General features: G+C 38.5%; 1 protein-coding gene across 4 annotated transcripts in view; it reads left to right on the top strand.

Annotated features, from left to right (window-relative positions):
- Positions 1-27,276, top strand: part of ADARB1 (adenosine deaminase RNA specific B1) — a 63,762-nt gene that overhangs the window by 20,050 nt on the left and 16,436 nt on the right. For all 4 annotated transcript variants that reach the window (XR_014694526.1, XM_084524316.1, XM_084524317.1 and 1 more), the window contains exons 2-8: positions 2,975-3,011; positions 7,470-7,544; positions 14,358-15,292; positions 21,802-21,916; positions 23,308-23,476; positions 24,017-24,165; positions 24,381-24,549. Coding sequence is in view for 3 of the 4 variants with exons in the window: in XM_084524316.1 (XP_084380442.1) it covers positions 7,517-7,544; positions 14,358-15,292; positions 21,802-21,916; positions 23,308-23,476; positions 24,017-24,165; positions 24,381-24,549 (1,565 nt within the window). In the remaining variant the exon portion in view is untranslated. The remainder of the gene's footprint in view (positions 1-2,974; positions 3,012-7,469; positions 7,545-14,357; positions 15,293-21,801; positions 21,917-23,307; positions 23,477-24,016; positions 24,166-24,380; positions 24,550-27,276) is intronic.

The raw sequence follows: 27,276 nt of genomic DNA, 5'->3' as shown, positions 1-27,276 counted from the left end.
TAACTGAAATTGAGGTTGACTGGATGGAGGAGGTGGTAGGGATGCAAACTGGGTAAGGCACTTTTCTTAGCTCTTTCGTCTGTGTGGTTTCTCTGAAAACCTGTTCATCTGCAAGAAGCTGAACGCGACAGAAAGTACCACAAGTCTTGGGTGTAGTAGTGTTTTGATAGCCAAAAAGAGCTGTGTCGAGTGCTGCTTCAATGCTATGCCTAGCCTTATTTGTATTTGCTTTGCTTTTTAGTTGTTATTCCAGTTACATGGTGAAAAAGAGCTCTACTTAGGCTGTTTTTTCCAAGTATTTTACTGCTGTCTGTCACAGTAGGGTAGACTTCTATGAAAATGACAATCTTGTTTCCATGAAGGGAGCAGATGATAGCATCTGTCTTCAGGGCCTTTTTCCTGACTAAGAAGGGACTTAGTAAGGGACTCAGAATTTGTTTAGTGCTTTTGGGGCAGTAGCAGTGTAGAGATGCTGCTCAGAAGAGCCCTTCTGGCACACAAATATGAGGCTCTGCCTGCAAAAGATGTCAGAGAAACACATTATGACCTGAACAAGTCCCGAAGTATCCAGCTGCCACCAGGCAGGAAATGTAGAAGATGAGAGGTTTGCTCACAGCTTTTATAACTGAGGGGCATTTTCCTCTCTTTCCCATTTAGTGTGTTTGACTGGTTTAAGGTATTCCAAGTCTTGTTTTTCCTTCTTCTGGTCTCTACTACTTACAGTCCTGCAGCAGTGAAGCTCTGTCACACCAGCCCAGTGCTTACCAGCGCAGGTGGGTTTGTGCAAGGCTGCAGGATCTGCACTGGCTGCTGACCTTCAGGTGCCTTTTTTGCTGCTGACTGTTGTGGGAGCCATAAAACCTCAAAGCAGAGCCATCCTTTGCTGAGTGAATGCACCCAGAGCCCTGAGCAGGTGTCTGGGCACAAGGCTCTACCAGCTTTGAAAACCCAGGTTCAAATGGTGTCTTGTTTGAGTTTAAAGTATAGTGTTGTTTTTAACAATAGCATTTAAAAAAAAAAAAAAAAAAAAAGCATTTTCTCCTAGTATTGAGCAGATGAGTGCTGCTTCTTGGGGGGCAAAAGTGTCCAGCCCACCCAGCCCCATCTGCTGGTGAGGGATGCAAGCTGGCAGTGCCCATTCCACCACACCAGCTGTCCTTTCACAGGGACTTGGGCTGTTGTATTTAGCCACAGAGGTAGAAAATAAACTTGTTAATTCTTTTTCATTTTTGCCAGGCTTTTTAGTAGTGTAAGTACTGTATAACTGTTCCTTATGTGTCATGCCTGTGGAGATTTGTTTGCACTTAGGGATAAACCAATTTCAAGTCCTACTTCTCAAGAATTGTGTTTGTTCAGTGTGTTTGAAGTTCACGGAATTACCAACTGGGGTGATAGGGCACATAAAAAATACGATTTGACAAACAACTCCAGTTCACACTACTGTAAAAATTTGACCATTAGTTAAAAATTGCTAGTAGTTTTGTCAAAGCTTTAATTATAATTTTATTTAAAGCACTGCTTATGTAGAATGAGAACTATCAAAAACTTAAGGAATTCATATTTTCTGTGGATATTTGCTCCAAATAATGGAATTTCATGGTTTATAGTGCATATTCTGGGTGTTCCGAATAAAAGAGTTTTTGTTGTGAACTGTTAGGTTGGGAAAATATTAAAGGAGATGTAGGTGCAGTATCCACAGTATGGCGATTTACAGTTTGGTGTGTTTGAGGATAGACTGTTACAGTCAGGGAAGCTGACTCCAGTTGAGCTTTCCAAACATTTTTAGTACTTTATGGTAAGTCCAAAATATTATTGTTGTTTCTGGATTGGTAGTGTTGCTGAGAAATGCCACCATGCACTGTTGGGAAACTAAAGTGTCTCTGGGAGGAGAAAAAAAAAAAAAAAAAAAGAATGAATTATTGCAGTCTTCCAGTATTGGAACTTTAAATATTGTTTCTTGTCTAACTGAACCAAAGCAGTTCAATATTTAATGTATGTGTTCGTAAGTTTGTTGTGCCCATTGCTGTACTTGTGTGCTGTATAACTTAAGTTTACTTAGTGGAAGACTTTGTAGAGTGCCAGCACCCTCTTGTGGGTAGTGTAATAGCAGGAAATTTTGTTTTTCGAGGTGCAAATACCAAAATCTCTTACCTGGTGCAACATATATCCACTACTGTGTGTCCCGTTCTGCCCCCCCCCCCCCCCCCCCAGATTATTACAGATAAACAGCAAAATTATTGTGCTCCTAATTGAACAGGAATGTTGTTTGTGTGTGTGTGTGTAAATCAAGGAAAATTTCTTGCAGAGTTAGTCCTTCCTGTTACCCTGTATCTTTCTTATTCTACATCACCCTTTTGTTTCCAGTGCTTCTAGCTGAGGGGCTTTGCGGTTTTGTAGAGACTTTAGGAGAATGCAAGATGAAATATCAAGAAAATGGTGTTTGAAAAGGGGGGTGCAATGTGAGGTGGTGCTTATATAGTTTAAAATCAATCACTATAAGTAAAAGTTATGATTTAAGTTAAAAAAAAAAAATCAATTAAGGAGGCAACTTGTGATTTGCTTGCAGGATATTGTGGTTGTGGTAACACAGAAGTTGATCTTAGTTTTAAACCATTATTGGCCAAATTTTTTTGCTGACATTTTCTGCAAGAAGATGCAGAGATTCCAGATTGGATTCTGCTAAACAGCTGCTTCTACCTGTGGTTTCTGAACATTTCTTGGTTCAAATGCTAGGCATTTTCAGTCTTTTCTTATTGTTTTATTTTTCCCTAACCAGGAATATCCAGAATAGTTTATTCCCCTCCCTTTGCTGGGTTTACAAGGGATTTTGCTCTGCTACCAATGTACTGTTTATTACCATTAATATGCAGTATGTACTGCTTAGTTTCACACAACAGAAATTTGTCCCTTTTAAGGTCAGGACTTACCATCTGTGAAAGATAAAAATACTATATGTGTTTTTTTTTCCTTGCAGGTTGCAGAATCAGCATGTGTCTGTAGTAGTTAAAAAGGTAAGCAGACCATATTTATAAATACATCGCAAGATTCTTTGTACTCTGACTAATGCATACATATTAGAGATAATTCATCTGAATGTATTGACAGTTGTTCAAATCTTAAAAAAAAAAAAAAAAGTTTGTACAATAAGCAATTTCTAGAACATTGGATCAGAACAATTTGAAAATAGAGGAAAATATTGTTAAGAAATATCTAACTATATCAAGTTGACGTTACAAAAAAGTATTTACCTGTTCGACCAAAAATTTGTATCCTGTCCATCTTAATAAAATAAATATAAAAAGCTGACATGTAGGGCTTGAGAGTTCTTTGAGTATTTGATCTGATTTTGATAACTGATTGTAATTGTGAAAGGAAGAAATATATCCAGTATGCGAGCCTGGTAAGTTTACAAGCAGGCTTAATCCTGTAAGCGAGTCTCACGATACCTGCTTGACTTTTTTTAGTAGCATCAAGATCTTTGGGACTTTTTAAACTATTTTAGATCTCTTTTCCAATTAACTATTGGGCTAATTGGTAGCTGCAACTGTAATTTTCTAAATTATGACAAAAATGTATATGCTACTTAATCAGAGGTCTAAGTTGCTGGGTTTTATTCTCAGAATGGCTACCACTTTTTCCTTGGAAATTTTGCACATCTTAAATGCATTTCTGACATTCATAGGTATTTAAGGAATCTTTCAGAAATAATGTAAAAAATGAAAGATTTAGCCCTTGAAGAAAAGCCCATAAGGATAGCTGATGATAGCTAAAAACAAAACTTCGTAATAAATAGATGTACAAAAATAGTTTGCTTCAAAATAAATCTGCAAACATCATAAGATATTTCTAATTTTGAGCTGAGCTCTGGGCTTTCTTGGCCAATGGAATATTAGATGTAAAATCAATTATGTATGTAGTGTAGCAGTAGGTGGTGCTGTTGGAGCAGATTTAATAATCTGAGGACCTGAACTGCAAGCTCTGAGGGATATTGTGTCAAAGCTGCTTGGAATTTCTGGTGTGCAGCCAGGAGCTGTGAAGAGCAAATGCTCATGCTGTAATTAACCTGTAGCAAATCCTAGTGGTTACTGCTAGTTTATATTTATTCTTGCTGCAGAACCGAACTGAAAGAAATCTTGCTGTTGGTCTATGATGTCATCCTAGTGCTTGGAAAATACATGACATGTGTACATGATGTATGCATGTAGGGAAAAGTCACTAATAATGCTTACAAAATACTGCATGCAGACATTTCTTCAAAGAATATAAGCTGATAATAGTGGCAAATCTATAAGTAAATGAGACTTGCACTGATGTATTTTTTTTTGCTGGTGCGTGGAGACTTTTCAGGTAATACATTTCCTGAAATGTACAATTCCCGTTCTCCTGAGGAGTTTTTTTTTTTCCCCTTTCTCTCCCTGTGTGTATCAATGGTGCTTCTCCTTCATGGACATGTAGATCATGTCCTTTCCCTGTCACACACATCTAATGTGAACTGAAATGTCAAACTTGGCCCGAAACTGTTAATTAGCAAGGTACAAAACTGTTACATTCAGGCTTAAATGATGTCTGTTCAGATGAAATGTGCTTTTTTGAAGTGCAGGCAGTGCTTGTGCTGGCATTGAAGCAGTGGGCTTCATATTAGTTTCCTTGATGGCAATCGTAGTTTCTCCATGACCGTGCAGACCTGTTGGGATGTGGCATTCCAGGCCCCAATGCCAAACTGTTGTCACTTTTAAATGAAGTTATTTCTGTTTTTTACATGAAGGAGAAAGTGTTGCTATATTAATCCAGAGCACGCCTCTCTCTGTTTTATGGGCCCAAGTGTATGGTGTTTAGTAAAGAAAAGAGCAGAGATGCTGGAACCAGAAGACATTTGACCTCCTGTAAAGGAAGATTGGGCCTCATTGTCCCAGGGAGGCTGTTTTGGGAAACTGGTCTTAAATGGTGATGAGACCCAGTTCCACCTGTGCTCTTATCCAGTAAACATGTGATAGCAAGCCATGGCGTTGGCAGCTTGTTTCACCACAGCAAGTTCAGTTTAAATTGTGCAAACTGAACATGAATGGGCTTTGCAGTATTTCTTCAATCAGTGCAACTGCCCATTGACATCGATGCTGAAGTAGAACTTGAACTCTGAAGCGAGTGAGAGTTTGCAGCCCTCAGCACTTAGGCTTCCTGCAGAAATCATGTCAAGTTTCTATTTCAGGACTGAAATGGAAAATTTCAATGAAATTGAAACAAGATAGCACCACATTATCATGTAAGGGCACATGCTGCTTTTCTGTTTGTAAAAAGGCTGGAAAATGACACAGTGAGTGTTGACATTGGTACATCTGTTAGCAAAACCTGGGCTAAGAAAAAATGTATGAAAAATGTCACTGAAACATTCCTGTTTGAGATTTGTAGATTTGTGTTATTCACAAATGTATTTGGTGTGTTTCTAGGCAATATATGAGATAATAAATAACTAAGAAAGTGTGAAACAAGTATAAAGGATGCTGAAAGGCGTCTTTGTTTTATGCAGCAAGGGTTCATCAACTTCTTTCTTACGTCTCCCTGTTTCTGAGAATACACGTAAGGCTGGATCCAAGCCAAAGAACTGCCCTCCTCTTTCTAGTAGTAAAATAAGCAAAAATAAATCTCCCTTTCCATACCCGGTAGTGATGAAAGAAGACTAATGAGGTTGTCTTTGATACTGTCACCTGAAGGCTGTGGTCTGTCCTCGCCCCTCTCACTGGCAGGCTGTCCCCAGGGGTTAATTGTGACACCTGCCTCTGCAGCGCTCTGCTCGAGGAAGGGACCTGGCACAAGTGAAGACCGCAGGTAGTCGGCAGAGGTGATGCTCCTTGTGGCTCTTGCTCACTGAAATGTCACTGTATATTTAGAGGAGAGGGAGAGGGACTGGGCTGTCTGGGGACTGCATGGCATCGCTTTTACCCAGGGCTCTCAGCATGGGAACTTCCCTCAGCATGGCCGGGTGTCGCTGTAAAAGAAGGCGTAAGAAGCGGTCAGAGCAAAAAGGTAGTGTTTTTTAGTGCTGTGTTGTCAAAACCAAGTGCTAGGGTGCAGGTTATAAATGAAAACATGCAAAGGTTTTCCAGTGAGGTTTGAACCTTTGTTACTGAGTGCAACTTCAATTCTTTCTGCTTGGATTTACAGAACAAAAGAAATATTTTGAACAGAATCCTTTGGGATCTTCCAATCTTTTATTTCCCTTAGCTTTTGAAGCTTGGAAGTAAAGCACTTTTTACAAAATACAGAACTTCTCTGAAGTTGCAGCTTTCTGCCTCTTACTGTCTTCTAATACCATTTTTGTTTCATCTATTGGGATTTGTTTTTTCCTTTTTTTTTTTTTGTGACATTTTACAATTATATATGCTATTCTCTGTTAACATATAATTGGATAGCCATTAAACTTTCCTTTCATGGTGTCTGTAGCTCTTCTTCAATTATAAGGATAAATCAAGAAAGCTGTTAAAAAAGTCCTTCAGAACTTCTTTTCATATAATAAAAATACAGAATAATCAAACAGTAGGAAGATAAACTTCATTGAATAAATTATTTATACTATAAATACTTCATAATTATATAACATAATATATTTATAATATAAATATATGGTATGTAATTTATTTTTAATTGTTATATTTATAACTATACTATTTATTTGTTATTGTTATTATTTATATGTAACGTGTAAGTGTATTCAAATGTATTTATTACTTCAAAAATATTTAAGTGTACTGTACTTTTCTATGACTCCACATAAATTAGCATACAGTCTACATTTAGATGTCGTTTTTGTTTGACATGACTGGCTGCATTTAGAAAATTAAGGTTTTATGAAGTACTGTTTATATTCTGAATATCGCAGCATGTACGACTGGGCAGAATGACTTGGCTACAGTGATAGTACTTAGAAAGTACTTAATAGTACTGATGGTGGATAAACAACTGCATTTTTATTGTCTTGCCTGCTTGAGTTGTCTGTGTGTTAACCTGCAGAGTGAATTTGACGTTATTTTTACCTTGAGACACATTGCTGGATCCCTGTGGGAACAACATTGCTTCATTTAACTATTATAAAAGTTGCCATCAAACACAAATTGCCGACACTTGGAGTTAATCTGCAACTGTTCTTTAAAGAAAACAACTACCAGTAGTGAGATGAAATAGTTTATGCACTCCTTCAGATTAAAAAAACAACGCACTGTAGTTCACCATATGAAAAATATATATTGGAAACATTGCAGAATTTGCAGTTCTATAAGAGTGTGCCTCAGCTTACAGAAATAGGCACACTGAGGAAATACTGTGCAAAGATTGAACTGCCCACTGTTGCTTGAGGAAGAAGCCATGGGTAGGCCAAAGCAAAGTTAGTGCTCAGGCTGCTGCTTTTGGCAATCTAACAGTTTACCTTGTATGCTGGTACATGAAAGCTTAAGTATCCCACTATCTGTGTTTTCCAGACAGAAGCAGTCTTCGCCAGCCAAGAAACCAGCAAAAATATTTCACAATGGATGTTGACGATGAAGAAAACATGAGTAAGATGTGTTTGTTTACACAATAATAAACTATGTAATCATTTCTAAGGTGACTTTTTCTCACAAGCCACAGGGAAAACTGAAGGAACTTCGAAGCACAAATTAAAATGATTTTTTGTATGTTTCTAAATACAGTATAGAAAAGTAAATTGGAGCTTTTGAACTAAAAGTTTTCTACACGTGATTATGTGCTAGTCTAATTATACCTTATGTCTCATTTTTCTTCCAACAACTGTTTAGTTGTACAAAATATTACCCTGTTTTGGACTTGCATTGAAGTAATGAAGATGGATTTCTCGCATTAGTAATAGTTTGGTATACTGCATTCGCACGCTCCATATGGGACCTGTGCATCCCACTGTGCCGGCATGGGTAGCACGTAAGACCTCTCCTGAGGTGTGGGTGCACTGTGCTGCTTTTTTGCAAATTACTCCTCTCTCAGAAGGGCTGGCAGTGGAGTTACAGGTCACCAAGGTAGGCTGGGTCAGTACGAGAGCAAATCTGTATGGGACTCTCAGCATGAGAACCTTCTGTGCAGTTTTAATTGTGAGGTTTGATGGGAATAAAGATCATTATTACCTGAGAAAGCGGGACAAGAAGTTGAATACCAAGTCTTGTACAATGCATTAAGTGAATGTGTTTGAGATGATGATTCCTGTAGCACACAAACCATGTTAATAGTGGCTAATCATGCTGGGTTCTCTGAGCTTTTTCACCTTGAATAATCAGGTACTGGGTGAGGTTTGTTTGCCTGCCAGTGAAGTTTGTTGTGCAGTGGAAGATACTGCAGTATCCTCCATCTGTGTGCTTATGCTGAGATCCCAGAGGCAGGAACTTACTGGAAGAGGTAAAACCTAGAAGAGGAAGAATACTGACAATGAGAGTTAGGGACCAGTGGAAGACAGGGGAGAAATGAAGGAGACTGAAGTGTGTAAAATAAACAAGGGAAAGCAGAAATGAATGAAGAAAAAGCAAAATGAGGGTCTAGAAGAACTCCCTACAGGTCTTGCATGGCTGAGTATTCTTTCTACAAGCTGGTTTCTCCAACACCAAGGTACTGAATTAATGAAGTGTTTAAGCACAAAACCAGCTATCATCTTGATGAAAACACAGTTGAAGTGCTATGAAATTGCTAACTATGTGGTGTAATATAGATCTGATAACCTCTGGAGAAAACTGTTCTCATTTAAAATGTTACAAAAAATATTGTAGATTCCTGTCCTTTCAACTGTTTTGTTTTTATGAATGAGAGACCTGTTCTGTTTCTGATATGCTTATGTGCTGTGCCTGACTGTAAATTATTGTGTATGATATAATAACAAATGTGCTTATTTCCCCTAAGTGACAATGTCTAAATCTCTGGCAAAGCTGAAAAAGCCTAGCAGTATAGGAGGCTTTGGAACAGAAGAGTTGTAATTCAGTTTGAAGGAGTTATTACTACATACTTTTGTTGGGAGATAAAGATGTTAAATGGTTTAAAATACAAGCCAACAGAAAAAAAAGACAAAAACTTAACTGGACTAGAATTCTTCTTTTTCCTTTGACTTACACAGTGATCTTCACTAAAATATGCTTGCAACCACTTCCACTTTTTCCTTCTCTTTTTTTTTTTTTTTTTTACTTTTTTTATTTTAAAAGAAATTTCTTTAGTTGGATGCTTTAGCTATTTCTAAGAGTGGTTCTATGAGGAGAACTTGGAAAAAAAGGTAAGAGGTGAATTGGATAATTCCCATGAGATAATTCTTCAGATAAAACATACCCTAATTCAATAGGAGTAAATCTGAGCATGAATGGTGCCTTCCTGAGCTGAACAAAATACCACCTATTTGATAGTGTCATCTTGTAAATTCCTTAAGCAAGATATTCAGTTTATGTCTGCTTCTGTTTCTGTGCTAGTGCACCAATATGCAGAGCAATTCAAATTCACTGAACTTTCTGTCTTGGCAGGAGACTGCCTCTGCTGAGTTGTTACAGGTTTGGGACATGCATTTGTGTAACTTCAGTGATCTCCCAGAAGTAAATTTTGAGGTTCATTGCCTGTATCACGTTTTGCAAAAGAAGCCACAGGTAACAACATCATCTTGGATGACCCCAGTTAATAGAAGGTGTAAGAAGGCTTTTCTGCATCTGAATAACCACACAAACATCGTGAATTTGGAATGTTAAATTACCAGTTTTGGAGAGGAAAATCAAAATCCTTAAGTTCCACACTTTGATTTGTACAGAGATTTTTTTAAATTTTATTTGTATCTTTCTGTATTTTTGTATCACTGAAGATGGCAAAGTGTGATATCAGAAGTGCCTATAAAAGCCTTTGTTATTTTGTGTAACTCCTTTTAGGGGAAATGGAAGGCAAGCCTGTGCAATATTTGTAGCTTACAGTTATAATAACTAGAATTTATCTGCCAAAGATAGAATTCAAACTGTCTTGGTTCAGCAGAAGTGTAAGACGGTCATGAGATTACATTTAATGCACTCAAGAAAACAACGTTTCAGACTTTGAGGTTTTAAGTTCATCCTCCTGTATCTGATGAACAAAGAGAAGATGTTAGAAGGTGTGGGGAGCTGGGGGTCGGCCTCTTCTCCTGGGCAGCAAGTGATAGAACAAGAGGAAGTGGCTTCAAGTTGCACCAGGGGAGATTTAGGGTGGATATAAGGAAAAATTTTTTCACTGAACGGGCCTCTGAGGCATTGGAACAGGCTGTCCAGGGAAGTAGTTGAGTCGCCATCCCTGGAGACATTTAAAAGATGCATAGATGTGGTTCTTATGGATGTAGTCTAGTGGTAGACTTGGCAGTGCTGGGTTAATGGCTAACCAACGACTTTAGAGATGTTTTCCAGCTTCAGTGATTCTGTGAATGCTGTCAGTTCTCTGAAGTCTGTACTTACCAGTTACCTCACAGGAGAGGGGAGGTGGTACATTTTGCAGAACACTTGTAACACTTGCTAACGTGTGTGTCTTGACCTTTTTCTTTGATTGTTTTCCCCCTTTTTCTAAAAAAGGTGATCACAAGAAGTCACTTTTTTTATGCATATGTTTCATATGAAAATAAAATAATAATAAAAAAGACTTATTTAGGATTTCTCCAGGCCAGTAAATGAGAGCAGCAGTATAAAGAGTATCTAGAAACATCCTTCTAGCTGTGGTTCTGCTAAGAGTCGTTTAAACATAATTAAGTGTGCTCCATACCAGATGGAGCAGAGAGCAAGGCAAGATCCCCACTGAATAAAGAATCTTAATTAGAGGTGTTTTTTAATTACATGGGGAAAAAAAAAGATAAACCAACATGTGTGGATAGAACTTATTTTAATTGGCATGAAAATTTTCTATGCCTCTTTCCTTCTTTGAGTGCTGTCAGCTTTGTAAACCTCTTGAATAGATTACTTCAGTGGCAGAACTTTGCCTTCACTGAAGTTGTTGGCATGTCATACTGTCAGTTGTGATTTTTACCAAAGAAGCTTCAACTGACATTAGTGAAGTCTCTAGTCAGAACTGCCAACTATTTTTAGTGATGGGAAAATAAGCTAGTCTTACAAAAACTGTCTTACTTCTAAATCACGGGTAGTGTTCATGTTTAAGAAAACATGACCGTGTTGTCGTGTGTTTATATCTGTTAACGCATAAACGAGCATATATATATATATAGCATTTAGCATGAGGATCTTTTAGAAAGTCTTAGGTCTTCTTTTTGCTAGGAGATCTAACAATACTGTAACACATGGTCACCTGTCAACTGCATTAAGTTATTTTTTAATTTAAAAAAAAAATAATACGAAAAACATCCATTATTGATTTTTTTCTCCTGTCAGCTCCCTCCAACGCATTGTACTTTCTAACAGTGTTTTAACATTAGAGAGCAACATCTTACGTGGACAGGTAGTGACAGGACAAGGGGTAATGGCTTTAAACTGAAAGAAGGAGATTTAGGTTAGATGTTAGGAGGAAATTCTTCACTCTGAGGGTGGTGAGGCACTGGAATGGGTTGTCCAGAGAAGCTGTGGATGCCCTGTCCCTGGAGGTGTTCAAGGCCATGTTGGATGGGGCTTTGGGCAGCCTGGTCTGGTGGGAGGTGTCCCTGTCTGTGGCAGGAGGATTGGAACTGGATGGCCTTCAAGGTTCCTTCCAATCCAAACAGTTGTATGAACATTTAAGGTTCTAATTTTCCTGCCTTACTTTAGCTGTGGTACTTGGCAGCACAAGTACCTGTGTACACTGCTTTAGAGCAACAAAATTTGTGTTCCTTTTGAGTACTGATGTTCCTAGTTTGAGTTTTGATGGGATCCTTAGCTAGCCATGGCTTTCAGGGTAAAGCTGTCCTCCCTCATTCCGTTCAAAGTGATTGAGAGACTTCCCAGAGTATTACACTCTCTAAAACATTGCGTTAACAGAACAAAAAGTGCAAAATCTTCAGTGTGTCCAGTTCCTTACCACTCACAGTGGATCTGCTCAAAAAGCCATGGAAATAAGGAGGTGTGAGAAGAACTAAGAGAGAACAGGATGATTGCAGGCCAAGCTGCAGTTCCTCCGGCTGTTGAACGCGGATACAAAACTGCTCTTTTTCCATCCAATTGGAGTCTATTCAACTCATATTTTCTTAATATGGCTTTCACAGGCACTGGTTATAGGAAGAAAGATATGAAGAGAAACCATTTTTTAGTGTTAACTGAATGATTTTGTTTAGCCTACAAAAGTTATGTTGTTCGGTAGCAAATTTCTGATGCCACTAGTAAGAACAATGTTTGAAAAATGCTGTTTTAGATAATTGGAGATTACAGCTTCAGGTAAGAAATACACTGTAAGAAAGTTTTAATAATTTATTCTGTTTTCCTTAAATTCCTTCACTTTAGTATGATAAGGAATATTTATGCATGAACACTGTGTATTGGCAGTCATGACCCTTCAGTACACATTCTGCAGACAATATAATTTGTGGCTGGACATTACAAGAGATTCTTTATTAAATTTAGCAGATTTGTTGCCATGAAATGCTCTCAAACCCTTTGTGTTTCACTCTTGACTGCATTTGACTGGATTTTACTGTTCAATACTATACAAGTCTTTGTTGTGCTACTGCATTTTAACAAAACGTGTTCCTACCTGGTGTTTTTCTTTTCATCTTTATTTTTTCCTTTTTTTCTTCTTTGAGCACCGAAAGGAGTAACCTATCGAGCTTTTGCTGGAGGATGTTATAAATGAAAATTTAGTAACCATTCCATCAGCTTTGTAACCTGGGCGAAGTGATGTGTGCATGGTAGTGAATACTTCATGAAGATTTAAAGCATGTTTGAAATTTGTCAGGAAGAAAGCTTCCACTTTGGTTTGCTCTAATTTCAATAAATATTTATCACCTGCTATCAGTGTGAATTTAATACAGCAATAGATATTTTGGAGTCTTGGAACAGAAGAGTTAGATGCACTTGACCTACTAAATTTGCCTTTTCATTCATGAATGTCAATATAAAGCACAAATAATTTTGTTAGTTTTTTAATCAGGATAAAAATGAGGACTTTCCAGTTATAGCAAATACGATTCTTAAATACATATCTAATGTATCATTACTCCAACTTTCCACTTTAGCAAATAAATAATGAATCATTAAATTAATCACGCAATACTACTTTTTTCCCATTAAAATATCCTCATTGTGGTTGTGCAGATTTTGTCACGCCTCTTGTGTTCTATGTAGTCTTAAGAGAGGATGTTTAGTTTTGTAAGTTTAGGAGAGCAGTTTTTTTGCAAGGAATTTAAAAGCTGCGTATAAATGGCAAATAAAATGTTTCTCAATAAAAGGCTGTGTACAAATATATACGCAGTGGTTTTGTGAGGCAACCTAAGCCAAATGCATTTTTTACAGCTGTTTTTCTGATGATGGAATAGATATATGATAAAATTTGTTTTGAAATTTAAGACTACATATGCAGAGAGATGCTGAAGCACAGTTTGTTTCTCATCATTTTGTGCTGCATCCGTGTAGCTGTATTCACCTATTTTGGGTGTACAGAGAAGATAAACATGTCACTGGGTTCAGTGAAGGTAGTTTAAGGGTCGGAGTTGTTGGGAGAAGGGGTTTGCTCTGCTGAACGGGCCCATTGCTGGAGCTGCCATGCAGTGGGCAGGCAGTCCTGTTTGGGCAGCCAGCAGCTGAAGGTCCTGAGCAAACTGAGGTGAGGTGAAAATCATTTGGGAAAAAGCATAAAAAATGAAAAGCATAAAGGAATTGAATTTAGAGAATATAGCATAGCTAAAGAGAAGTAAAACATCCATACAGTCTTCAGTCATGGTGCCTACCTACCAAAGAACTGCCTTTCATGACACCAATTTTATTTGTCATTTCTCAAATTGAGCAAATAAAATCATTTAAGACAAAAATGCAACATTATTAAAATAAGAATAAAGTAGAATTAAATATAAGTCTCCTAGAAATGGCCTTAAGCATCCATTTTTACTTTAGTAATGGGAGCTTTTTATTTTATAGGTGTTTCCTACAAATAATACAATTTAGTTTTCTGGTTTAAAGCATTTTTCATGTCAAGTAAAAACTTTGTTCTAGCGTGATTTGAATGCAAAAGAAAAAGCTGCAGCATTTTATTGTTATATGAAAGTAGCAAATGCAATGTTTGCAAATAATTCTTGAACGTGCTCTTTCTTGAATGATCAAGAAGTATTGCTCTCCATTTACATTGCAAAAGCTTTAATCAGTGAGCACACATCACTTAACCAGTTATAAAGAGCGATAAAGGAATCTATAAATTTTGCATTTACAAGATCCTGCAACGAAGGCATTGTAAGTTACTCTTTCTGGGCACCGCAGGTTCAAGCAGCACTGATGTTAAAGAAAACCGCAACATGGACAACGTTCCCCCCAAGGACGGCAGTGTGCAAGGCACCGGGGAGGGGGCTCAGCTCTCCAATGGTGGTAGCAGCAGCAGCAGAAAGCGTCTTTTGGAGGAGGGCAACAATGGCCACTCCAAATTTCGCCCTAAGAAGAGGAAGAAAACGCCAGGTCCCGTTTTGCCAAAGAATGCCCTGATGCAACTTAATGAGATAAAACCTGGTTTACAGTACAAACTGCTGTCCCAAACAGGGCCGGTTCATGCTCCAATGTTTGTGATGGCAGTTGAAGTTAATGGGCAGGTGTTTGAAGGGTCTGGCCCTACAAAAAAGAAAGCCAAGCTTCATGCTGCTGAGAAGGCTCTGCGGTCTTTCGTTCAGTTCCCAAATGCGTCAGAGGCGCACCTCGCAATGGGGAGGACTCTCTCTGTCAACACAGACTTCACCTCCGACCAGGCAGACTTTCCTGACACGCTTTTCAATGGATTTGAAACTCCAGTTCCTGCTGATGCTTCCTTTTACCTAGGGTCCAACGGGGATGGCTCGTTCAGCTCTAGCGGGGACTACGGGTTGTCATCGTCATCTGCTGTAGCCAGCAGTCTTACCCAGTCGCCTCTCCCCACACCATCACCATACCCGACCACGAGCGGCAAGAATCCGGTCATGATCCTGAATGAGCTGCGGCCAGGACTGAAGTACGAATTTCTCTCAGAGAGCGGGGAAAGCCATGCCAAAAACTTTGTCATGGCTGTTGCAGTGGATGGTCAAACGTTTGAAGGATCAGGAAGGAATAAAAAGCTTGCAAAAGCTCGGGCTGCTCAGTCAGCCTTGGCATCCTTGTTTAACATGCAGCTGGATCAGACTCCATCTCGACAGCCCATTCCTAGTGAGGGGCTCCAGTTGCATTTGCCACAGGTGAGAAGCCCTTTGGTGTTTTTCAGCCTGCTTAGATAATGACCAGTCATAGCCAAGGTGAATCATTTTGAATCAGCTTCAACATTTCTGCTGTTTGTTCTGCTTGGGTGGATGGGTGTGTTTATTTGTGTGTGTGCTTATGTGTGTATACATATAAATATATATATGCACATATATTTATATGTAATTTATATATATATATTATGTATATATATATATATGCAAATTATTTATTTAGGCAAGTAAATCGGAATGAGAAATAGTTTAAATTAAATAATTAGTGAAGTAGGGAAGGTAGCAAACATACCAGACAGAGATCAAAAAATGTAAAGAAACTAGAATGAAGTAATTTTAAACTTTTTTAATGAAGAAAAATTCTCCCTTGTTTGCTTGTGCTTCTCCCCAGTCTAAGTATAATAATGAATGTTTGTCTGCCCTCTTTGTACTACATCCATTGAGTCTTTTTAATGATATGTCTGTCTAAATCCATCTACTTGTTATGTATGTATATATGCATACATATACATATAAGATCCCATGAATTCGTTTCAACTTTCTGTTTATTCTAATGAGAGTTTTGAGGCTTTGACCTTTGCCATCTCAAAGATTGTTTTAAAGTTCATTCAAATTACTATATGTCTGATTCAATATCATTCTATAATCTGGGGTTGAAGAGTATATATAAATGTGATTATTGTAAGTACATTGTTTCCTCTAGTTGCATGGACAATATGCATTATTTAGAGATTCCTATATGCTGTTTCTTTATCTTGCATAATTATTGGGTTATTTATGAATGTTTAATGCTTTTTCAAATCTAGGATTATGCTATTTCAGGTCTTTATGATTTCTTCAGTAGGTTCAGCTATTTCAGACTGCTTTTAAAATAATGCTTTTAAAGGTGGATTTGGCTCCAGATACCAAAAAAAAACATTCACTGTTTTTTACATGTTACTAGTTCCTGAATCAGTAAAATGGTCAAAATGGGAACTGCAATATGAAGTAGGAAAGAATATTTTTTGCCCTGAATATTTTTTCAGGGCGACTTCTGGTAAGTTTCGTTCTGAGTTGGGGAAAGTAGAATCGTTATATTCTCTCCCAGTTCACACTTCTATCATTCTAAGGGGGTAAAGTTGTTTTTCTGCCCAGCAGATCAATGCGTAACAACTTACGCAGCCTTTTTAAGGGACTTCAGTGGACCACTGGACGGTGATGGGTACTTCTGAGCTCCTTGCTTTGTGAGATCTTGACCTGCATTCTTAGTTCTGTGAACCTATTTGTTGTCCCAGAGTGCTACCCCATAAGTGGGCTCTTGCAGTAGTTATGCTGTGCAAGGTATGCAGAAACTATGTGGTCAATTCTGGGCATTTGAGCTCAAGGTACAGTTTTAAATAAATAATTTTTTTAAAAAAGGCAACGCATGCAAACAACTTTTTTTCCCTCCAGCTCTCCAACACTGACCTTGATGCCCATATTGTCTACAACAAAGCGTACTTTAGGGCCGGCTTGCGTTTTACCTTTTTTACAGATGTACATAAAAGGCTACTCCAGTGTGGAAGAGAACCCAGTGTTTGTAGGGGTAATTCAGCATACTACACCATGTGGGGAAGGGGCAGGTTGCTGGTACTGTCTCATGTAGATCCTATTTAAAGTCAGCTATCAATTTTGAGTCTTTTGGTCAGTTTGTAGTCAGGACACCCATTTTCTTTCTGCACTTACTGTGTTTTATTACTCTGCTTATATTTATAATTAGCTATCAAGTTATTGGTATTGATCTATTACATCATGGTCTATTATAAGTGATTTTGTTTTGGTACATTTTAGTGAGTAATCAGAGATTTAAGCATTTGTGATGTTTGTTTGGTTGTGCTTTTGTTTTATTCCTTTTTTTTTTAACTCTTGAGTTCTTAAACAGTTGTTTTTAAATGGTTTTAAATGAATATGTGTAAATATATTAAGTCTGGAGATAACCCTAAAGTGGGTGAAGTCACAAACATTGGAGAGTACAGGAGTAATGCAAACGAGGTTGAGATTTGTAACAACCCACAGACCAAGCAAAATAATGATTTTATTTGGAAAAATTGCAAACTGGAAACATGCAAGGGAAGAAAAATTCCAAGCACTGAAAGCTCAGTGGAAGGAATGGGAGTACAATGTAGCTCTGCCAATGCAGATGTTGGAATTGCTGCCTGGGCAGCAGGTTCCAAATGCATCCTCAGCTCAGAGCTGCGTGGTGAAAAGCAGTGTGTTGCTCCAGACGCCTCACCTCTTGAGGTGCCATTACCTTCTGGATCTGGTAGGCAGCAGGCAGAACTCTACGGTGTCTGCAGCAATGTGTTAATTTGTGATGCCTTGCAAGAAAAACTGTTAGAGCAGAAAGAATTGAGAGGAGTGAAAAGATGATTGCTGCTCTGGGTGGTGATGGGGAGTTTTGGGTGAAGTACATGTCAAAAGTTATTTACCTTCAGGTAGAAGCAAGCACACTGGAGGGAATGAAATGTGGGAATACACATCTAAGCTATCAAATGATAGAGAAGGACTGCTGGTATCAGAGATCAGCTTATTAAATAGATATGGGTATAATCATTTGGCCACTACAGTGGGTTATCAAGGTCCTGTGGTTTAATACATTTAAAATCAGTCTGTGCAAAGCAAGCTTATCTGCTTGTTCACAGCTTGACCTTTTGTGAAAGATGAAGCACTGCTGCCTGCGGTGAGGAAAATCTCTTTGCTGGGAAAGTGACTTAAACCCAGCAAGTCAGCATGTGCCTCAGAGCAGATGAAGGTGCACTGATGAAAATCAGGCCTTGTGCGTTTATTACTCTGTGTATTAAAATGGGATAAATCGTCAGTCCAGTGGGGTAGGGACATGCCTCTCCAAAACAAAGAAAATATTTTTATGGGTAGCTACATTTTGTAAATTGATAGCGATCCTCATTTTAGCTCCCATGCCAAGTCCAACAGGATATCCTGTATTGTACAGTAATCCGCAGCACAGTACCAAGGGCTCTAAAATGTGTCCTTGAAGTTTTATTTTCTGTGGAAGACAACTACGTATTTCAACATGCTTAGGTTAAGATCATTAAAACATTTAAAGTGCCTTGTTTGTATAGGTCTAAAGATTTGGTAGGTAGCTATAGTTGTTGAGATCTGGAGAAGACAGAGAAATGTGAACAGTATTTTAAAATAACTTTGGAAGACAAGTGGGTCACCTGTTTATAGATGAAGTGTGGAAGCTGAAAGAAACAAATTTTTGAAAACTATTATTGTGAAGCCCAAATCCCATTACAGGGGAAAGCAGCATTGCTGAGCACTGAACTTTGCCTCTTTGTTTTTGGAGGTGGTCTCAGTGGACTGAGCTTGCCGTGATGGCCTCCTTGGTGCAGAGCCCTTGCTCTTGGCTAGGCTTCCTCCACAGCTTCCCAGGCCCTTGCCTGACTTTATTTCTGAGACATCCTCCACCATAGGTGTATGTTGCCTGTCTCCCTTGTAAACTTTAGTAATCTCACTGCAATAGAGAGGCCACTGTTTGGCCCTTTCTTCTCCCTTCTCCTCTCTCTGTCCTTCCTTCACTTTTCTCCTTTTTATAAAACTGGATTCAGAATATATCCATGTTAATTTCAGAAGCCATAAAAAAGGGTCGGTGAGGAAGAAGTTTCTTTTTTTTTTTTTTTTTTTTTTTTTTTTTTTAATTCAGGAGACTAGTAGCACACAAATCTTATTGTGAAGTTGAGAAAATTGTAGGGTTAACCCTAGAAAGCTCATATGTTACCTACAGCTGTTACCTTCAGTTGTTGTAATTCTTACTCTTTCTGTGAGACTATTTTAGAGTATTCACCAAGTATAATAATAATAAGCATGTTCGGCATCTAGGAAGTGTATGTAAAGCTACGATTGCCTAATACAAGCTTCTTCAGAACTTTAAAGAATCTTCTCTATCCCTCAGTCTACAAATAAGTATCTTGAAATCCAGAGACCAACTTCATCAAGGCTCCCTTAGCCTTCATTTAAAGGAGAAAGGAAAATGTTTCCCCCCCATGCGGGACTGATGTTTTTTTATCTCTGCTGTAGCACCTGTCTGTACTTGGTTTTGCCCAGATACGAGCTATAGTAGGGGTAGCAATGGTGCACGGTGTTGTGGTGCTCTGTTTCCCATCCCCTCCACTGTGCTGCAGCGACCACCAGCCCCATGATGGGACCAGCACTGAGCCTTCGTGCTGGTGCCCTGAAAACCAGGCGCTGAAATAAGCACAGGGAGGCAGGAAGAATTTACCCGAGTGTGGTTCTCAAGGACTGTACATGCTTTTAACTGCAGCTCTAAACCCATGCATCTGAATCTCACTGAAATGTGGTGGGACCACTCCCATGACTGGAGTGCTGCAATGGGTGGCTACAAGCTAGAGAGAAGCTTGAGAACTGGTGCCTCTACAGGCGTGATGGTAGCCTCTGAACAAAGCTGAGCTTCTGAAAAAAAATGTAAATCTGTTGATAAGAGTTCCTGAATTGTAGTCCATTCAAATGCATTGAGAAAATTTGTATTTACAATGTTGAGAGTCTTCTGATTCTACAAGTCATGTGCAAAACATGGGCTGAAGCTTGGTGCAAATGTGACCTCAGTCACCACTGACTGCTAGTTGCTGTATGTCCCGGTCAGATTCTGGAAAAAGACATCAAGCTCCAAAATCATGACACATGAGCTGTAGTTATTGCTTCATTGGCTGCAAAAGCTTTCCCAGAAGAAAGTCAACATTGAGAATTCCTCTATTTCTAGTCTGTCAGCTCTCATGAGCACTGCTAAGAAAGCAGTGGTGAATCAGGCTGGCAGTCTTCAAGCCTTTTCTTTTTACTTTTCTTTTGACTGCGGCAGTCTGGTTTTGGAACAGATTATGCTCAAGATTTGTCAGCACTGCAGATTTTCCTTGGGCTGTCCCTGGAGGTGTGGTGATTTTCTTCTTGTACAGAAAGGTCCTGTGGTTAGTTTGTAAACAGAAGCATCTCAGCCCCAAATGTACTCTTGGGCTGGATTTAATTGCTTATGCACGTGTTTAGCGTTGTACAAGACACTCTCAGGTATCTAAGGCATTGGTGCAGCACTGGCCGACCTAGTGCAGGACCTGTGCGCTTCTGAAGCATCCACCTGTGGGCCAGGGGTAGCATCTTGACTACAGCCAGCTGGCAGCATGCAGACAACCGCACCCGGTCTTCTATGCCTGGCGCTGCAAGGAAGGGATTTAATGCCAGGCTGCAGGAATCTGCATGTAGAGATGTTTAAACCTGGGTTTTCCCGTGGGTGTGTGAGCCTGAAGTCCTGTTACGGTCAGTGCATGCTTGGGGGTGTGATGGTGTCTGAAAGAGCCATCACCCTTAAATGGCCTCTTCGTATGGACACTCTTAATTTGTCTAAAAACTGTGCCAAAAAGGGTTTTCCTCCATTGCAGCTGCTTCTGTTTAACATGTAACTTGCCTTTCTCAGCCTTTCCTTTTGAAGTAATTGACTATGCTGCTGGGTGTATCACGGGGGCACTGGACTTCGTGTAGTACATGCGGAAAACTACCAACAACAGATATTTACACGGTGGTTTTTACTCGAGTAATGTTGCATAGATTGCCCTGGTTTTCAGTTTCTTTTTTGGTGAAGATTGAGGAATTTGAGTTTGATTCATCTCTAGTTATTGTAGTTCCAGCTGCCTTAAAATCAGCAGGTGAGATTGGCTGCAGTGTTGAACTGAACCATCATCAGAGTTCAGCACGAGCACGAATGGTATCTTGAAGTTGTCGTTAATATGAATTTAGTCCCCGCAGAGCCTGAACGATGTTGCTTGTCAGCACAACTGGCAAGTTACAGCACTGTGGCTATTGTCCAAGTTTTCCTTAAGATGAAAGAGTTAAGCCTTCTTAATTTTCAGACAGGTAGGTTATACAGTGATGTCTTACTCTCTTAAATTTGTATGTCTTATTAAAAAAAAAAAAAAAAAAATCTTTTGAAAACAAATTCATTCTTACTTATGCAGTAACTAGTTAATTAATTTGATTGTTATAAAAGGTTTCTGTGTTGCTTTGAAGAGGCTGCTTTTGCACTGCAATCTTTCTGTCAGGTCCAACACTGAGGATGCTGAAAGGAGATGTTTTGAGGTTTGAGCATGAAAATACTGACTCATCTCCCTGTTCAGTTGTTCTCCAAAGCCTCAAAAGTTCATAGTGATCATGAGCGTAAGGTATTTTGATGCTTAACACAGAGCTTTGTGACCCTGTTATGGAGCACACAGAACTCTATTTCCACATACAGTGAGCTCTGAGTGTTCAGTGTGCCGGAAAAATTGGACCTAGCCACCTCCTTGGCATAGTGCAGATGCATCAAAATCTTTGTCCGGTTTTAAAGCAAACAATATAAACACTTCTAATCTGTTTATGTCAAATCATTTAAAAGTGCAAATCTTTATAACCTAATGCTATTGTGGCTTTTTGTAGTTGTTGAATTTTCTAATGTGCATTTCTGTGTGATCCAACAGGTTTTAGCAGATGCTGTTGCACGCTTGGTAGTAGATAAATTCAGTGATTTGACAGAAAATTTCACATCTCCACATGCACGTAGAAAAGTCCTTGCTGGAATTGTCATGACAACAGGTAAAGAAAAAAAAAAAAAAAAAACTGTTTTAGCTGTCTACATCCCAGGGCCTTGTTTGCATTCTAATAAACTATATTATTTCTTCGGTCAATCAGTATTGAAATATATTTTTACTGTTTAATCTTCAAGGTTCATTAAATATAGCAATTAAATTTTGGCTAAAGATGATTAAAGGAAAATTAGATCTGCAAATGCATCTGTTTCTGGAGCTCCTGTCTTCTGCGTAGTTGAGACTTCTGAGATAATTCATAGTCTACAAAATGCATGAACCTTTTAAAATGAAACATTGAACTTTTTGAAAGTAAATCTAAGATAAATTTCACCACATTGGTCACACAGATGGCATTCTTGGTTTTGGCATGGTATATAAGAAATTACGCTTGCTTTACAAATCTTTAAGGTTTTACACTTTGTTAGTTAGCCTTTGCTCTTTCCCACACCCACACACAGCTCCCCATGAATCTGCACCACTTCGGGCCGGGATGCACATCACAGCTAACTACGCACTGGCAGCCAAGGCTCCCTCGCATTGGCACCTCCAGGAGATAATCCTGTATTGTGGATGGACCCTAAACTTCGGGTTCCTGGGCCATGTTGAATATGTTTCTTCCCGCTTGTCCATACTGCAGTAAATATTCTGTTGGATGAAGACAGCAGAAGGCATTTAGCAGGGCCAGCTGCTTTCCATATCTGGTGTTTTTTGCTTTGTTTTGGTACAGGGATGTAACATTTTGACCTGTCATTCAAAATTCTTCATGGAGTTGACTATTTTAATGACAAAGGTAGTTTTTTTTGTATAGAAAACATGCAAAATATTTTTAATTCAATTGTGCAGAATTATTTAACACCAAGAACTATGTCTCTAGATGTCCTGTACTGCTGATAAGCTTCAAAATGGTTTAACTATTTGAACTTCATTATCTAGTTTTACTTATCATGTTGATGGTTTAATACCCTTCTATTCTTTTTTTTTTTTTTTTAATAAATCAGTGCCTTTTAATAATGCAAATTTCTAAATATGCTGTTAATATCTGCATATATGGACAAAAGGTTGCCGTGCTCTAAGCCAACTGGCTGCCTGGGCTCAGAAAAAAGCATCATCTTTGGGGATCAGGCTGTAATAACTCTTCCTGAAGCAGCAATTTTTCCCTGCAGGTTTTCAATTTCTAACTCATCTGAGCTCCAAAATGAAGAACTCACAAGAACCATAGACCATACTGGTAGAGGAAAGATAAGTCTGAATGAAGCTTTTGGTTTAATGAAAAAATCAGAAGAAAAAATATTTATTGAAAAGAAACAAAAGGGCCTTGTTTGAATTCTGCAGGACGATCTCTTGCTAAGTTGCTTGTGATTTTAATTGTATCTTCATTCTAAAATTTTGTTTTGTCAGGTACAGATGTGAAAGATGCTCTGGTAATAAGTGTTTCTACAGGAACAAAATGCATCAATGGTGAATACATGAGTGATCGGGGTCTTGCATTAAATGATTGCCACGCGGAAATTATATCTCGACGGTGCCTGCTTAAATTTCTATATACACAACTTGAGCTTTATCTAAGGTAAGCTTATGGGAAGATAAGCTGACCACATGGAGCTGTGAAGCTTTAAGAAAATGCCTTCTAATTATTTGAATCTGAAACATTTGTCCTGACATGCCCTGCTGAAATGAAGTGTGTAAAGTAACACTTGTTGCATTAGAATGTTTAACTGAGAACTGAAGCTCTTTGCCCTGAAGTTTAAATTGAACAAAACATGTATTCAGTTAGGTGTCAATCTTGAGAGGAAAGCACAGACAAAATTATAGGGAATCATTTTGTAATCTGTAAACAAAAATCTAAATCAAAATAATCTCAAGAGGTCCAATGTGTGATGTTGCTTTGTTTTCTGATAAGTCCCTGAAAGCTCACTGGGGAATGTAAAAGGCTCTCTATTTCTTGTCTCCATTCTTTTTTCATTTTTAAATTTGTAATAACTTGTTAGAGTTATAATATAAAATTTCCAGACATCATGTGTTGAGACAATGCCTGTTGAGACTGACCAGCTTATGTTATTTTTTACGTTAATTTTGGTTTTGACTATATTTTTGTTCTCTGTTTCAGCAATAAAGATGATCAGCAAAAATCCATTTTTATCAAATCGGAGCAAGGCGGGTTTAAACTGAAGGAAAATGTGCAGTTTCATCTCTATATCAGCACGTCTCCTTGTGGAGATGCTAGGATTTTCTCACCACATGAAGCAGCACAAGAGGGTATGATAGCAGTAGTATTCTAGTATTGGAGTTTAAAGTATTATTTGAGCACATACTAGTGATATGGTTATGCAGCTACATTGCAAGGAGTGATAGAAATTGTCGTGTAAGCCAGCAGCTACGTAGGCTTTAATAGACTCTTCTTATTGTAATGCTATCTGTGAAATATTTTGAGAATATTTTTCAGTTGATTGTAAGCAGTTTTTGTCATTTAGATCAAGGGGACAGACATCCAAACCGCAAGGCAAGAGGACAGCTACGAACAAAAATAGAATCTGGGGAAGGAACAATCCCTGTGCGCTCTACGACCACTATCCAGACGTGGGATGGAGTATTGCAAGGAGAAAGGCTACTTACTATGTCATGCAGTGACAAGATAGCAAGGTGAGATACTAAATAATTGTTTTTTCAGTGGAATAAGAAAGGAGGGTTGCATGACAGCTGCAGTGAATGTGCAGGTTATTGCTTGGTTTCCTTGCTTAGATGTAGCATGGCTGCAACTCCAGTGATGAAGCTCTGATTCTTCACCTACAGTTGGTGTCAGACCTTCTGCTGGCTTCAGAGGCGAGGTGAAAACAGTATCATTTTAGCAAGTTAAGTCATGACAGCCTTGTTTTGTAATTTTTACTGGAAAATATCAGAGGAATACCTTCTTTTTTTTTTTCTAATGTAGTATGGCATTGGCAACACAGTGAGAGTGCAATAAATCTATTAGCTGTAGCTGATTAATTTCCTCTGATTATATATGTCCTTGTATATCAATGGAACAGATGTGTTCCATGGATAAATTTAGATTTTTGTTATTTTATGCAGGGAAAAAGTATTCTAGTTAAAAACATGTCCATTGATAGTCATTTTTAATTTCTAGCTTCAAAATTATTTTAATGTTAGTTTTAATATTTTTACTGTAAATAAATATTTTGGTTCCAGTACTAGTACTTTTATTTATACTTTATCTGATATATTCTTACTCTTTGTTGTCATTATTGACAGACAAAGATAAAGATTTTTAAAAACTGTGGACAGACAGATGACACCCCCCACCACAGCCCCAGTTTAGCAGCAGTAACCTTTAAAAAGTACCAGAGGTCTGGAAGAGTTGCTGGAAGATTGTAGTATTATTTGAAATGAGCCTGTCTGATTGCAGCCTCTTTGTTCTCGTGAAATAGATGAGAAATGCCAAGTTTTTCACCTGATATTTTAATTATTTTTTAATTTAAAAAAAAACTGTGCTGGTCTGTCAAGTCACACTTAGTCTGATTCAGAATTTATTACGTCTATTTTAACAAAGAAAGTAAGTGGAAATGTAATTGTGAACTGTGTACACCAAATCAAAACATATAGGATGAATGTTAGGTGATTGCTTTTTTCCTCTAGTCTTGTCTCAAGTAATCAGCATTTTACTGAAGGAAGGCACTTTAGTTTTAATCCTTCTAACACAAATAGATGGGGCCACTCAGAAGCCACTATGTTGGGTTGTTGAAAGGCAATTTTACAAAAATGACATTGAAGTTTTAAAATAATATTTTCAATAGTTCATCAAATAGATTTCCCAGCTTCATGTCAATAACTTCTCCTAGCCATCCAATGTGGTATTCATGCTGCATTCATTTGACTTCTTTTATCACATCATCGTTGCTGTTAGTGAAAATAAAACTTGAAGACAGTTATTGAGCTAGAACACATTTGACTATTTTGTTGATTTTGTGTGATGCAGAACAGAATCCATCTCTCGCTTGCGTAGCTAGCTGTCACCTCTCCTTGGGGCTAATGGGAATAATTTTGTTTGTGCCAGTGAAGGAAGCAAATAGAACCCCTTGACACAGAACAAAGACTGTATGACGGGTAAGGAGGCCCAAATTTTCATATTCTTTTTTTCTTTTCTTTTTTTTTTTCTTTTTTTCTTTTTTTTTTTTTTTAAAACATTTCCCTGACATTATGACCATGTTTTGTCCATTTAAATCTGAAAGAATGCATTGCTATGTAGTTTCCAACAGTCAGTGCTCCAGAATGCCCTTGTCCTGTGCACTTGCACTGAGCTTTCCAAAAGGTTCACAGTCCCAGCATGGAAAACACATGGGTGAATAAAGTGTGCAGGATTGCACGTGCAATCCAGAGCAGAAAAACTCTTTGTACCTGAACAGCCATATCTGTGTGGATTATATGTATAACCCAAGCTGTGACTTTCAGCCTCTAAGTGCTTTGTTGCAGTGTGCTGCCTAGCACCCTCCTGAGCCTGGTAGGAACACCCAAGAAACTTGTAGAACTTCTGTTAAACTTCTCTTTTTATGGAAAAAAAAAATGCTAAAAAGTAGAAGGTCTGCAGTTACAGCTGCTCATTACAGTGATGGGCCAAGCTCACCATTAGTAACAGGTGAGCTCTAATGCAAGAGTGGATGGAACTCCTTGGGCTGACTTCAGGTGCTGATTGTACATTGGCAGACTTGGCTATGCTAAGCCAAGGTTTGGATTGTGCCACAGGCTGAGATAGGACGTGTGAAACAGGCTTTGGCTGTGGAACAACACGGGTCTTCTGCTTCCCTCCAGACAGCTCAGCTCCCCTCTTCTTCTCCAGCTTAGTTGGAGGCAGATACTCAGCACCCCTAAATGGCCTCCTTCTGCTTATGCTGGAAGAGACGGGGAAAAAAAGAGGAAAAGTCAAGAGGTATGAGAGCTGTGCTTTAGGTAGGAAGGAAATGAGGGGTGCCAGACTCTAACTGGCACTGATGTCACCAGGAGAAAAAATGAGAAATAGCAAAAGGCCTGCATAGGTAAAATTGAATGTAATTCCACTTGGATCAGAAGCATTAGAACAGGATTGTCCTAGTGTTAGTTCATGGTGATGTTTCAGGGTGGTGTTATTCTATGACAATACCCTTTTTTTGGGACATTAATATATATGCATTTGCTTTAAATGTATCCTAGGCTTTATTATATCCATGGTGCTTTATTATGCATATTTTTGTCATTCTCTGTTTGGTATGTTTTTCCCCCCACATTCATTTCAAGTTGTTCAGCTTTGAATAGTTACTTAATTTCTCACAAAACATTTCAGTTGAGGTTTGCTGTCTTGCTAAGCAGAACGAAATGTTTTCTCACCCTGTTTCCTAG

Source organism: Aythya ferina (genome assembly GCF_964211825.1).
Source record: "Aythya ferina genome assembly, chromosome: 6".
Classification (NCBI taxonomy): Eukaryota; Metazoa; Chordata; class Aves; order Anseriformes; family Anatidae; genus Aythya; species Aythya ferina.
Note: the sequence above shows the minus strand (reverse complement) of the source record. Positions and strands in the feature narration are given on the sequence as shown.